This window comes from Neofelis nebulosa, chromosome 8, assembly GCF_028018385.1.
Source record: "Neofelis nebulosa isolate mNeoNeb1 chromosome 8, mNeoNeb1.pri, whole genome shotgun sequence".
In the NCBI taxonomy this organism is placed as follows: Eukaryota; Metazoa; Chordata; class Mammalia; order Carnivora; family Felidae; genus Neofelis; species Neofelis nebulosa.
The window spans coordinates 121,421,659-121,436,719 of NC_080789.1; the positions used below are offsets into that span (position 1 = coordinate 121,421,659).

At 50.2% G+C, this 15,061-nt stretch overlaps 1 protein-coding gene across 2 annotated transcripts in view; it reads right to left on the minus strand.

Annotated features, from left to right (window-relative positions):
* Window positions 1-15,061, minus strand: part of PTF1A (pancreas associated transcription factor 1a) — a 72,822-nt gene continuing 57,761 nt past the window's right edge. The window contains exons 1-2 of one of the 2 annotated variants that reach the window (XM_058681697.1): window positions 943-1,856; window positions 1-548 (exon numbers count right to left, since the gene is read on the minus strand). In XM_058681697.1, coding sequence (XP_058537680.1) covers window positions 346-548; window positions 943-1,726 — 987 coding nt within the window. In that variant the 5' untranslated portion in view covers window positions 1,727-1,856 and the 3' untranslated portion in view covers window positions 1-345. Of the gene's footprint in view, window positions 549-942; window positions 1,857-15,061 lie in introns of those variants that run through there. The other variant, XR_009247745.1, reaches the window with a different exon arrangement.

Genomic DNA, 15,061 nt, shown 5'->3' on the forward strand with positions numbered 1-15,061 from the left:
AAAAGTGTAAACAGCATTTATTAACATCACTTAGAAATAAACCATATCTGGCAATAAATTAGCATGAAGTTGTCCGGCCAGAGTTCTTCCAACAACGCAGAGTTCTGCCAAAGGTGCTGGGGGGGAAATCACAGGCTATTGCATATTTTTAGAAAATCAGGATAAATTATATAAATTATATACTTAAAAAGAGATCGTCTATTTCATTAACTCGACAGGATAATAAATAGATAAATAACAGTTGATTGCCTTTAGAAAAATGTGATTCTTAAATTACATTATTGATATTTACATGTACAATATGCACAGAGACAGAATCAGATCCTCAGGCGGGTCTGGGGCTTCTCAGGACACAAACTCAAAAGGCGGTTCGTTTTCTATGTTGTTGAAGGGAGATTTGTTGGTGAGTTTTCTGGGGTCCTCTGGGGTCCACACTTTGGCTGTTCGGATAATATTTTGTTCTTTGAGTTGCTTTTCATCAGTCCATGAGAGGGAGTGTCCTGCCAGGGGAGGGAGGCCATAATCCGGGTCGCTGGGGGAGGGGGACCCTGAGGAGGTGAGAAGAGAAAACAGACCATGAACGTCCAACTGTATTCCCAGCGATGCCCTCTCTGGTCCTTTAGGATCCCGTCCTGGGCGCCTCGGCCGAACGGGCGGGTCTTAGGTTTTATTACAACGACCCCGCTTCCTCCACCCCTTGAGCCCCCCAGCGCCCACTCCCCGGAATCCCTGGAGCTGCAAATCTGCCGGAGACGCATGCCCTCCCAGCCGCGGTCAAGTGGCAGAAGGACCCTGCCGAACGCCGACTCGTGCTCAAGGTCGCCGGTGCCGACGGACCCTCTAACTGTCCGTCGCTCGGCCGGTGGGTCCGTTCACCCAGCCCCTCCGGGACCTTCCCGTGCCCGTCCCCGTCTCCCCGAGCTGGGCTGCGGACGCACTTACGGGTGCCCCGATGGCAGATGATGACTTTCTGGGTCTGGCTGCCCGGGCTGTCCCCGCCCAGGCGCCCGCCGCCGCCCGGCCCCCCGCCGCCGCCCGCGCCGCCGCCGCGCAGCGGCAGGTCGGCCTGCACCAGCTCGCTGAGGAAGTTGATGTAGCCGATGGCCAGGCGCAGCGTGTCCACCTTGGAGAGGCGCTTCTCGTAGGGCAGCGTGGGGATGTGCGAGCGCAGCCCCTCGAAGGCGTCGTTGATGGACTGCATGCGCCGCCGCTCGCGCACGTTGGCCGCCTGCCGCAGCTGCTGCAGCTCGGCCTCGGAGCGCACCCGCCGCCGCCGCCGCGCCGCCGCCGCCGCCTCCCCGCTCAGGCCGCGCAGCCGGGCCTCGGGGGACAGCACGGCCGCCCCCGCGCACGGGTAGGCCAGGCACGCGGGCGGCGAGCCGGGCGAGTAGGGGAAGCCGCCGGGGGGCGCCCCTGCGTCGCAGCAGTAGCCGCCGCCGCCGCCGTCCTCCGGCTCGCCGGGGCCCCCCGAGGGCGGCGGGGCGAGCGCGTGCGGGGCCGCCGAGGGCGCGGGCTGCAGCAGCAGGCACGCCCCGTCGCGGTAGCAGTACTCGTGCAGCTGGTGGCTGAGGAACTCCACCTCCGCCTGCTCGTCCGCCAGCAGCTCATCGCCGTCCTCCAGCGGGTCCCGAGAGGACTGGTCGGTGAAGAAGTCCTCCTCGTCAAAGTAAGGAGACGGGAAGGCGTCCAGGCCCCCGGGGAAGTGCTCTAGCAGCACCGCGTCCATGCTCCGTGCCGCCGCGGGCCCGGGGCGGGGGGCGGCTGAGGTGGCTCCCGGGATGTTTGACGTTGCAGTTCTGGCTCGAGAGGCAAGCCCCCTCCCTCCGGGCTGGTGCGCCAGAGGCGGTGAGCGCTGCCCGCCCGCCGCCCGCCGCCCGCCCCCCGGCCTCCCTGGAGTGTCCGCGGCCGCTCGGCTCTGGCGGGCGCCCGCGCTGCGCCGGGGAGGGCTGTGGCCGACTTGCTGAAGCCCAGGGCCGGCACGCGAGGATTCTTATAACTACATCCACAGGCGCGTGCCAGGGACCCGCGGCGCCAGCCAATCACCGAGTGCGGGGTGCCGGCGGGAGGGGGGGCAGGGAGGCCCCGTCGGCGGCGCCGGGGCCCGGGCGGCTTCGCTCCCAGTGGGAGCTCCCGGGGCGAAGAGGGGGCGGGGCTCGCGCGGCCCGGGGCCCCTCGCGTCCCTCCCCGCCCGCTCCTCCGACGAGCGCCTGCGGGGCGCGGGCCTCCGGGGGTCCCTGCGGCCCGCGGCGCCCGCCGCTCGTCTCCCGCGCGTTGCGCGAGGCTGGGCCCTTCCGCGCGGGGACTGGGACGCGCGGCGCGAGGCGTCTGCTCGCAGCCACCAAAGGTCCCATGGGTGCGCGTCGGCGGCGCAGGGTGCGGAGCGGATCGCGGGCGGAGCTCGGGGGTCCGGGGACAAACGCCGGGCTGTCCGGCGGGGTGCATTCGCCGGCCCCTTGCGCGCGCCGGCCTCCCGCCTGAGTTTCGCTGGGTCTCCTCTCGTCAGCGCACTTTTCAAGGACTCCTGTAAAGTTTGCACGGTGTGTGCGGGTGGGGTGGGGAGGCGACGCCGTGCAGCTCCCACGCGTTCCAGACTCAGGCCGGAGAAGAGGGGCGCGAGCCTTCGGCCGGTCTCCCCTCCCCTCCTTTACCCCGCCCGGGAGAAATAGATGGGGACACTGGAGGGGCTGCCTTGGAGAGCGGCTCAGTGGGGCACGTTTCTGCGGAGAGCAAATCGAGACCCTAGGGGTTCGGAGCAGTAAAACCTGATACAAAAGGAGTCCAATGAATCGTCTGCTCTGGAGCAGTCCGGAGGGAGGGCATGGAAGTTAAAGGGCGAGTGTGAACCCTTTCAAAGCCTGGGTCCCTCACCTTTCTGACTGGCCACCGGGACTGTCCCTGAATGATTTTTTTTTTTTTTTCTTTCTCGACCTTTAAAAAAAAAAAACCCAAACACAAAACCTGTGTGCTATGGCCTATGACACGCTTTATCACAGCCGGCGATGCAACTCGAATTCTTCAGTATAAGAGTAACAAAGAAACACTTTCAAGGTCGGGGCAATTCCTGGAAAAAGCCAAGCTCCAACTCGCACCCCGGGAGAGCAAAGTGGCGCACGTTCTCTGAACAGAAGACTGAGAGGCGAGGGCTTCGTGGGTCAGCCGCTTCCTTTTTCAGACACTTGTCTCACCAGAGGCTTCTAGGGCGTTTTCAGACTCCTCTCAAAATCCAAGGCCGTGCCTTTTAAGAACAGCGATTTCAACACGCTGCTTGGTTTTAGACCTTACACTGTTTCCAACTCAACTGCTGTGACCCAAAAGGTAAGGGCAAAAATTACGTACAATTACAAGACCAGAGATTAATGTCAAAAACCCCAAACAATTTTAACCCAAAGACTTACTGTTTTACAGCAAGTTCTTTCCTGTGTCAGCCTGTGCCCCTTCCTGGTGAGGTGGCTATCCATGACACTGATGCAAACATGGCTGCGTAGCCTGTGTCAGACCTGAGTTGCAGTTTCGTGCATCTAGATTTATCTGTCTCACCTCAAAGAGAAGGAAGCTTTTGGGGAGTGGGGGGTCAAGACCACAGATCTAGCCAGCTGGTGGTGTACACCCAGTTCTCTTTACATTTAAAAGGCCCTCATCCCTTTCCCTCACTTGGTTGGACTGAAATTAAGTGGCAACACGCTCTTGGATCAGTCGGAGGACTTGGGAGAATAATAAATGATCAGACTTCAAAGCCTTATCCAAAATATTGCTAACCGTTCAGTGAAGGCTGGAATCCAGCCTACAAAGGCGGTCTCTTGGAGAGGCTGAGGGGCCTTCTCTGATTCATCCAGGTGGCTTTGGAGAAAGTGGTTATGTTGGGGAGGGAGCTGGGGGTCCTGGGAGTCAGTAGGCGTGTATATGGGGTGTCTTTTTACCCCGTGTGATTTTAACAGTTAGCTTCCACACAAAATCATCCCACATAGGCTCAGTGAGTTTGTGGTAAAGTACAGATAATTACCTTGGGCACCTAGGTGAGCTAATGGGAAACGAGCTGGAAACCTTACTGCCCCATGAGGCTAAGCAGAGCTAGTGTGAACATTCTGGGCAGTTCTCGGGCTTCGTGGACAAGCATGGGATAGGAGGAAAAGACAGGATAGTCACGTGTTCCAGACATAACCTTCTTCACCCTCTTGTTCCTCACCCCCACCGTGTCCCCCTTAAAGAATCACCGACTGTCTGGAGACCACTCCTGTTGGGACCAAGGGCTAGGCCTGCAGAGACTGGGATACTGGTGTGGGCATGCATGTAAGTAAGACATGATGGTTCTTTTCTCTAATAAAAAGAAGAAAGACTTCACCACTAATAAAGGACATTTTCTCTGGGTCACTGGAGGTCCCAACAGTGTGGACGGCTGCCCTCCGCCTCAGGAAGCAACAGGTTGGTTGAGGAAATGGTTGGAGGCCCAGCTCTCATTCCAGCCCCTCCCTCCACTCTTCGTGGATCCTCTGGGCACACGGAGAGGGACAGGGTCAAAAGTTTGCAGGTGTACTTCGTGAAGAGAGGGACAGAGCTGGTCCCAGAGCTGTGAGCCTCCTCACCCCTGCTAAGGCCCAGCATCCTTCTCCTCCCACAACATCTCTGTCCTCAGAAGAGATGTTCCCTGACATCTTGAGAAATACCTGCCTCATTATAAACTAACACCCATCCTCTAAGGTCAGCAGTGGCAGGGGCAATTGCTTCTTTTTAGTTACAATACTGGTGAGGCCTTGTGATTTTTTTTTTTTTTTCAAGTCTTTGCTCAGTGCCACCTGCTGCCCCGGGGCCCAGTTGACTCCTCACACACTCTGTCGGGGCTGCCTAGGAGCCTCATACGTCTTCAAGGTTCTCGGTTCCAGAACTTCTGGCAAGGCCCACTGGGCACCGAGGAAGCCTTGCTGCCCCCACCCCACCGTGCCTCTCAGCTCTCTCCCTCCCAGGAGTCTCAAGGACCCGAATACTTGTTCATCTGCATATTTGTTCATCCGTTTCCCACCAAACCCTTCTAGCATCTTGCCCTAGCTTTTGGGAGCAAAGACTGGAGAGTTGGAACCCAGGCCCCCCTGGTTCTTTCCCAGGATGAGTTTCGGGCAGACATCACTAATGAAGAGTGGGGCCTCCGGGCTCTCCATCCTTCAACTTGCCTTTCGTCTGTGCCCATGGGGTCTGATGCCTGCTGGGTCTATGTAGACAGTGCGCGAGAGAGTGGGGGAGAGAGTGGAGGAGGGGCAGAAAGAGAGAGAGAGAGAGAGAGAGAGAGACCGAGGATCCAAAGCAGGTGCCGTGCTGTCAGTGCAGAGCCCGATGTGGGGCTCGAACCCATGAACAGTGAGATCCTGACCTGAGCCAAAGTCAGACGCTTAACTGACTGAGCCACCCAGGTGCCCCAGCAACCCATTCTTTATCCCTCTTCTGCTAGGAAAGGATTTGAAAAATAGAATCATGGGATTAATGGTGAAAGGTTTCTGAGGCCCAGCAGGGTTCAGTGACTTCCCTAAGGTCACACAGCGGGTTACTTCAGCCCAGTGCTGGTTCCACTGGCTGCTGAGAGCGAGTTCCAGCCTTGCTTATACCCATTCATAAAGGGTAGGTTTATATTGGTGTGCAAAGGAGTCAGTCCCGGCCCTGTTCTAAATCTGCCCAGATTACCAGGTACCACCTTCCTGGCCTCCCCAACTCTCCGGAGTCCTGGCTGCACTTTGGATACCACAGCGCCTCCTGAGTGCTGAGGGAGGAATCACTGAATGGTGCTATTCCTGGCATAAGACAAAGTATACAAAATTAAATATGGGATCATGGGGCTTTCTCTGGCCCCAAAGTCACACTTTATTGGTTATGGATGGTTTTTCCACTGAGAAGGCCCCCTGTGATCATGTGACATTGCGTTCCATCCTGGAAATGATGGGCCTTGAGGATGCTTGACCCAGCTTACAAGGCTTTCCTTGAACTACCCCTGCCTACATCACCGTGCCTCTCCTGTACTTTTCACTCCATCCGTAATTAACGTTCCATTTCTCCAGATGCCCTGAGGATTTCTCTCTGGTTTTCTTTGTTTCACTCCTATGGTCCTTTCCACTAGTCAGAGCTCCTTGAATTGTTTAGAAGGCCTGCAATTTATTTTATACTAAGATAGGTAGAAAGAGTAATACGAGTGCTAGGAAAGGTAGGAACCAGCATTTTGGAGGACTTGCAGACGTGTTTATCATTCACCCTCATAATTCTGCAACCTGAAGAGTGTCCTCCTTACTTCAGCTGGCCAATAAGCAAGGCTCAGCCTTCCGTCCACGGTTGCATGGCCGGTATGAGAAGGCGTCAGAATGCAACCCCAGGTCTGTGTGGTTTTGTATCTAAAATATGTTACATAGCATCTTTCTGCCCCTCCTTTGTCTTTACGCCTAATGTAGCTCATTTAATATGATTTTCACGTGGATTGGCTGATTTGCATCTTTTTTTTTTTTAATTTTTTTTTTAATTTTTTATTTATTTTTGGGACAGAGAGAGACAGAGCATGAACGGGGGAGGGGCAGAGAGAGAGAGGGAGACACAGAATCGGAAACAGGCTCCAGGCTCCGAGCCGTCAGCCCAGAGCCCGACGCGGGGCTCGAACTCACGGACCGCGAGATCGTGACCTGGCTGAAGTCGGACGCTTAACCGACTGAGCCACCCAGGCGCCCCTCTGCTGATTTGCATCTAACGTAGCACCTTGATACGCTGCAGGTATTGTTATTATTTGCAAATATGAAGATTCAGATAGGCTAAGTAACTCTCTGGGCGTAACACAGCTGCCAGCATTGAGCCACAAGTAGAAATAAGTAGATTTGTAGCACAAGGAGGTGAGATGTCAGAATTGTTTTCCAGATGTTGCCGTCAAACACTCTATCTACTCTGAGGCTTCTCGGCCTAAAAAACAAACAAACGAACAAACAAAACCCAGCTGGGCCATATCCCATTTGGGAATGAGGGCAGGAGATACAGGTCTGTCGTGAAACACAGAGAGACTCCAAATGCTAAACACCCACCTCCTTCCTTCTTGACTTTACATTTCCCATTGTTAAACATTAATCTTTTGAGGGAGAAACACCAAAATGCTGATATAATTATCCAAATAAGTGTTTTCCGTCATGCCAAGGTTTCTTTAATGAATAGCAAAGCTTCTGAGCTCTGTCCTTCAGTCCTGTTATTCTTAAAGGTGTTTGACCTTTTAATGTAAACACCAAAAATCATTATTACCAGACTTGGCCTCCACAGTGAGCAGTGAAAAGAAAATAATAATAATAATTTAATAGAAACGGGAACTTTGGGCTTTTTTTTTTTCCTGTTTGTTTCTTGTCAAAGCTGTCTGTGTTTTCTGGCTTTGTGTCAGTCTGTAGGGCCTTAAGTGGACTGTGGTACATCCATATAGTGATATATTCAGCAGCCTTACCAAAGGAAAAGAATGCTTTAGGTATAGTGATATGAAATGATCTCCAAGATACATCATTAAGTAAAAGGAACAAGAGAGGTTAGTATGCTCCCACTTGCATTTAAAAAAGAAGACAGGGGGCACCTGGGTGGCTCAGTCGGCTGAGCATCAGACTTCGGCTCAGGTCATGATCTTGATGTCTGTGAGTTCAAGCCCCACATCAGGCTCTGTGCTGACAGCTCAGAGCCTGGAGCCTGTTTCAGATTCTGTGTCTCCCTCTCTCTCTGCCCCTCCCCCACTCATGCTCTCTGTCTCTCTCTCTCTCTGTCAAAAATAAACATTAAAAAAAATTTAAAGGGGCGCCTGGGTGGCGCAGTCGGTTAAGCATCCGACTTCAGCCAGGTCACGATCTCGCGGTCCGTGAGTTCGAGCCCCGCGTCAGGCTCTGGGCTGATGGCTCAGAGCCTGGAGCCTGTTTCCGATTCTGTGTCTCCCTCTCTCTCTGCCCCTCCCCCGTTCATGCTCTGTCTCTCTCTGTCCCAAAAATAAATAAAAAACGTTGAAAAAAAAAATTAAAAAAAAAAAATTTAAAAAAAGAGGACAGTGAATATATACGAGTGTATCTGGGCAGGCATCAAATGTCTCTAGATGGATACATAGGAAACGGATGACGTCAGTCACATTGAGAAAGGCACGGAGTGGCTAATGGATAGAATTTTTCCTTGTAGACTGTTTAGGATTTTTTGATTTTTGAAATATGTGAACAGATATGCAAAAACGTAGTTTTGAAATTGATGAACTTTTTTTAAAGAAAATGTTTGGATTGTGATCTCTTCATATAAGCCCTGGAGGAGTTCTCCAGAGAGACCGGATATCAGCTTGTGCCAGTCAGCAAGAACCTTCTTGCAAATAGGACAAATGAGGGCTGACAGGGGCAGGCAGGCCCAGGGTGCCCTGCCCGTGGGCCAGGTCCTGCATGAGCCCCTTCTGTAATCGTCTAAGTCCTCCATGCAGTGTGATTGAAACGCGGTGGCATTGGATCAGATGTTATCTGCTGCATGAAATCAATATCAACAAGATTTATCGGGATTCGACAATATAAAGGCAACTTAAAATTACTAGCTACTCAATAAAACCACTACATTGCCTGCGTCGTCCACAGTCCCACAGCCCTGAGGCGACTACTGTTAACATTTTGGTCCATTTCCTTCCATGTTTTCCTAATTTTGTACCTTGCATTTTTCACTTGGCTGATGCCATCATCATTTCCGCATGTCTTTACTGACAGGCTTTAACAGCGGCATGACGGTTGAGCATCTGACTTTACCACTGTACAATTTCGCTTTCACCTGAGAACGACTCGCTCCTGGGAAGTCAGAATTGAGATCATACTTCCTGCCTTTCTTAGAATACCTCTGTGTTATGTCTGTGGTCTGACTTTATTCCTTACTTGGCAGGCCATGATTTTGATGCCCTTAGGATTTGTTTCTGCTTCCTATCAATAAGACCTTACCTTCTACTCGGTGGTCCTGTAGGTGTTGGGGAACTGAAGTGGTCTTCTTATTATCGTTGCCTTAAAATTGTGTAGAGCAAACGTTTTTCCTTAGCTGAGTTAACCTTCCTCAAAGAAGCTTATGGCAGACCGTGCTTAGTTCAAGCAGGAAAGTGCCTACTGATGACGCAGGAAACATCAGTTATTCGGGAGAGCCGCCCCAAGGTCCAGGAGGCCAACTTTCATGCTTGTGTGTTCCGAGACACCAGCCCCCTGTATATAGCTTGCGTGCCTCGGGTTTTGCCACTACAAGACCCTTCTCGGGGTCTTAAGCCTCCACTAGAGACTTAAGCCTATTTCTGTGACCTGGAAAGTAGCCCCTCACTTTCCACTGCAATCCCTGGGCATTAAGCCGGAGAGGCTGGGTAGCACAGAGTTCACGAGTCGACACTGGAGCCTGGATTCCAGTGGCTCTGCTACCGATCAGCTGTTTGGGCAACGCAGTGAATCCACCTGTGCCTCCATTTCTGCATATGCGAAAGGAAATAATAACGCTACTGTCTCATTGCATAGTGTGAGAGGCAAGGGCAATATAAATACAGGGCCAGGCACACAGTAGCGGCTGGTCAGTAAGTGGCTTCGCAGGGGTAGATGCTCAGTAAACACTGGTGGAACGGACAAGGATAGACTGTCAGTGGGAAGCAGAAGTCTTAATACCCAGATGGGAGTCGTTCTTATTGGCTTTGCCGGCCAACCTCTACTTGGTCCCCAGAGGGAGAGGGGACACGTATCAACAAATGGATCAACAAATGCTAAGCTTCACTCCCCATTGACACGAGGAGGTGCAGCTGTTCTCAGAACTTTTGGGGGCAGTTAGGATTAGGCTAATAGTTGTAGTCTTTTGCTATAGTTTATAGTCTTTTGCTAATGTTCATGGCTATACGGTGGGGGCTAGAAGAATGACCCATTTATACACTGTGGCCCATGGAGAAAAGCCTGGAAAGGAGCAGAGCAAGACCCCAGCACTCGACTGAGGGTGTTCACGGAGGCCAAGCTGTCTGTCCTGTTTCTCTTCCACAGGAGCCTCTCAGAGACACTGGTTAGACCCACACTGAGACCTGGCATATGTGAGTGGGGCGGGGGCTGGATTTCCCCCTCACGCCTCCATTCTTACTGGCCCTTTGGGGAAACCAGAGGTCATTTCCTCACCTGGAAGGAAAAATCAGGTGGGACTGTTCTATGCTACAATCTCTCCACAGTCTGCTCATGCCCGTCTAACCAGGGGATTAGAGCCTTTTCCACTCTTCGTAACAAGGGATGTTTCCATACCCAGGAATCTGATTGTCCTGGTGAGAACCTCTCATTAGAGCTCTCATTTCCATGGACTTTGGATTTCCTGGATCTGTATTTCTTAAAGCTCCATAAATTATGACTTTTTTTCATTTTTTTTTGTGGCCTTGTGTAGATGATCGTTTTAAAATGACAACAAAGTATGAGCATATTCTGTTCCATCTGGATGACCACCCTATAACCTGGCCTGCCTTTGGACTTGGAGCCTGAATTTGAATTAACATTCAAGTTTAAGACTGTGGTGGTACCAACAGAGAGGCTATTTTAACTGCTAAAGAAAACACACAGACATTGTGCCTGCGCCCAGAAAAGACTAACTAACCACAACACAGGCTAGACAAACAAAGCCATTATGGTAGTTTCCATGATAAATTAATTAATTAAAGTGGGGGAGAAATGAATACACCGTAGGGACCAACATCACATCAACTTTGTGAATGGTGAATGTCGTTACCACAAAGTCATATCGTCGGTCGCATTAAGGTTAGTTTGAATTTTATTGACTTCTAGATTAAAAAGAAATCAAAGAACAACACACATCTAGAGTGGATGCCAACTTTATATTAGCAAATATTTAAGCAATTTCATATTAATAATAATTTAAGCTGACGCTGAGGGCCCATAAAAACTTACCTTTTAAAATATTTTTTAGGGGCGCCTGGGTGGCTCAGTCGGTTAAGCGTCCGACTTCAGCCAGGTCACGATCTCACGGTCCGTGAGTTCGAGCCCCGCGTCAGGCTCTGGGCTGATGGCTCGGAGCCTGGAGCCTGTTTCCGATTCTGTGTCTCCCTCTCTCTCTGCCCCTCCCCCGTTCATGCTCTGTCTCTCTCTGTCCCAAAAATAAATAAAAAACGTTGAAAAAAAAAATAAAAAAATAAAATATTTTTTAAGTTTTATTTATTTATTTTGAGAGAGACAGAGACAGTGTGAGTGGGGGAGGGGCAGAGAGAGGGGGAGAGACTCTCAAACAAGCTCAGCACTGCCAGCGCAGAGCCTGACGTGGGGGCTCAAACTCATGAGACCAGGAGATCGTGACCTGAGCTGAAACTGAGAGTCGGACACTTAACCAACTGAGACACCCAGGCGCCCCCCCATAAAAGCTTTTACTGGTGGTTGTATTGGTTTTTCTGTGAAAAGCGTTGAGATTATGCGTATGCACATATACGTGCCTATACACGTATACGTACATAACATATATCCAAAGCTGGGGAACCAGCTTTATTGAGATATAGTGATATATCACTCTATCACACTATATACGTTTAAAGTGTACCATGTAATGAGTGCATACGCTTATATTCTGTGAAATGTTTACTCACAGTAAGGCGAGTTAAAGGTATGAATGAGAAGTGATATCACAGGCATTAAAAAAAAAAACAAAACCGAAGGGTTCTCTTCCACTGGTATCTCTTACCTGGAGCCCTGCTTGTCTCTATAAAGGAATCGATTTAAGACTTTGATTGTCTCCAGTTTTTTTTGACTGCACACCTTGCATTATTCTGGATAAAGGTCTGACCTCTTTAACAAATATCTAAAGATAAGAGCGAGGGGCGCCTGGGTGGCGCAGTCGGTTAAGCGTCCGACTTCAGCCAGGTCACGATCTCGCGGTCCGTGAGTTCGAGCCCCGCGTCAGGCTCTGGGCTGATGGCTCGGAGCCTGGAGCCTGTTTCCGATTCTGTGTCTCCCTCTCTCTCTGTCCCTCCCCCGTTCATGCTCTGTCTCTCTCTGTCCCAAAAATAAATAAATAAACGTTGAAAAAAAAATTTAAAAAAATAAAAAAAAAAATAAAAAAAAAAAGATAAGAGCGATTAAGATACTACATTTAGGGGTGCCTGGGTGGCTCAGTCAGTTGAGCGTCCACCTCTTGGTTTTGGCCCAGGTCATGATCTCATGGTTCGTGGGATTGAGCCCCGCTCCGGACTCTGTGCTATTGGTGTGGAACCCGCTTGGGATTCTCTCTCTCTCTCTCTCTCTCTCTCTCTCTCTCTCTCACTCTGTCTCTGCCCCTCCCTCTCTCTTTCTTCCTCTCTCTCTCTCTCTCTCAAAATAAATAAATAAGCCTAAAAAAAATTACCTTTATATCTCTCTCATGTAATAATCCAAGCATAAGCAATCTGAAGTTTATACAGAGACTAAATGGGCTGGGGTCAAACTTCCTTGTGACTTGCTACTCTGTCTTCCTGAAATATGTCTCCGAATCCCAGGTCTAAGATGGCCACTCCAGCTCCCACCCTTATATCTGCCTCCCAGCCACCAAGAAGAAGGAAAAACAAAAGGCACACTCCTTTCCTTTTAAGAACGTGACCTAGGGGTGCCTGGGTGGCTCAGTCAGTTAAGCCTCCGACTCCTGATTTCAGCTGGGGTCATGATCTCCCGGTTCTTGAGTTCAAGCCCCGAGTCAGGCTCTGTGCTGATAGCACTGAGCTTGCTTGGGATTCTTTCTCTCTCTTTCTCTCAAAATAAATAAACTTAAAAAACAAAACAAAACTTTAAGAACATGACCTGAAGTTTGCACACATCAAAGCTGCTGACATTCAGTTGGCCTGAGCCATCACATGGCCACTGTTAGCTGCAAGGGAAGCTGACAATATGGTCTTAAGTGGGTAGCCAGTGGTCGTCCTGGTTAAAATTTGGAATGCTGTTAAATAAGGGGAGAAAAACACTGTGCATGTGTAGGGAATAAGATAGGCTGTGCCTCACATCTTATCACTACCGTGTTTGAGCACGTACTCTAAATGTGAATTTATGTATATTTATGCATTTATTTTTTTTTTTTTTTAATTTTTTTTTTCAACGTTTTTTATTTATTTTTGGGACAGAGAGAGACAAAGCATGAACGGGGCAGGGGCAGAGAGAGAGGGAGACACAGAATCGGAAACAGGCTCCAGGCTCCGAGCCATCAGCCCAGAGCCTGACGCGGGGCTCGAACTCACGGACCGCGAGATCGTGACCTGGCTGAAGTCGGACGCTTAACCGACTGCGCCACCCAGGCGCCCCGTATATTTATGCATTTAAAATTGCATAGAAATAAGACTGTATTAATATATTGCATACATTTATCAACATGTATAAAAAGAAATTTTAGGAAGATGAGAAAAAATATAATTAAAGTTCTAAGATTTTTCCTGTAGTCCAATGGAACATCTTGTTCACTTTGGAGACTGCTGGTCTATATAATGCCAAACAATCAGTTACGTTTCTCTTTTAAAGCCAAAGTGTCTTATTATTATTTTTTTTTTTTTGCATCATTATATAGAAAGATAAATAATGTGGAAATACTTCCTGGAAATATTTCCTCAGGAAATACTGAGACAATGTGAACACGCTTTCTTTTAAGTCTCATTTTATCCCTTTAAAAACACATTTTGAGGGGTGCCTGGGTAGCTCCGTCTGTTAAGCGTCCGACTTGGGCTCAGGTCATGATCTTGCAGTTTGTGGGTTCGAGCCCCGCGTGGGGCTCTGTGCTGACAGCTCAGAGCCTGGAGCCTACTTCGAATTCTGTGTCTCCCTCTCTCTCTCTCTCTGCCCCTCTCCTGCTCATGCTGTCTGTCTCTCTCTCTCAAAAATAAACATTAAAAATACCATGTTTTGAGCATTAACTGTGTTCAGTCACCATGTTAAATGTTGGGGATACAGAGATAAATAAAATGCAGTCTCTCTGACTTAAGACATCCCTGGGGTAGTTGGAGAGGGAGCGATCGTTTCAATCCAGCGTAGTAAGGGCTATTGTGGAGGGTTAGGGGTTTGTAAGGAGAACGATACTGTGCTAGGTGAGTCTTGAGTGAGTCTAATCACACAGGAAGGGGCAGAAACGTGTTGCTGGGAGTTTGAATACACTTACAAAAGCCCAAGGCAGGCAATCGCCCGTGGTTTTCCCTGCTTTAGGGGAGTGGGTGCCAGCAAATCCATGGGATGTGACAGGTCGGGTCTCCAGCAAGCCCACGGTCAGTGCATTTCACTTTGCCTTTTGGGGTCTCCTTTCTTAGTCGTGCCTCCGCTCCGGCACGGAGTGGCCTCCTGATGACCACATCTATGCCCCACCAAGACCCGTGTCCTCAAAGAATGTCCGGTGCTCCAAATTATCCTTTCTGCCCTCTTTAAAAGCAGATTACTTCAGGGCCATTGATCTCAGCCAGAGGCCATAAAGGAAAACATCTCCACTAAGGTGTGAGCCTCCCATAGCAACCGAGGGGTCATCTCTCTGGCATGTTTTAGTGCCCTTGAAAGGTAATGCCATAAATCACAGGGACGAATTTTTAAAACGTGGCCTTCTTGCAACATTTTGGGAGGAGTCGGAGATTTCCCGAAGCCCCTGGAATCTCTCACCTTCATTTAGGCTTTGCCAGCCTTGGAAGCCTCTTTCTCTGTATTCTCCTCGGGGCAGAACACCTTCCTTTCTCACACGTGTCCTCGTGTCTTTTTTTTTTCAGATGCTTGAAACCTACCTGAGCACAAGCCCATTGCAAAAATCCAAGATAGAGTAGGAAAATGTGTAGACATTCCTACTGTGGAATGCGTGGGAGTAGGAAAATGTGTAGGAGATGTCTCGGGTGGAACTAAGGACAAAGCCGCCGATGCCTCGTCCCTTTGACTTCTCGCCACCCTGATTTAAAGTGAGGTGAGAGCTTTATGTTGACACTGGCCTTAGAGGCCCCCAGTACTTAGCGCTTTTCCTCTTCGGCTGGGCAGATCTGAGCAGAGAAGAGGGGAAGGCACAGAAGGATGGTGTTAGGCATTCTAGGTGCTTTACAATAAGGGTTAACCCGAAAAGCGTCCACTCTTAGGTCGCCACCTGTGTG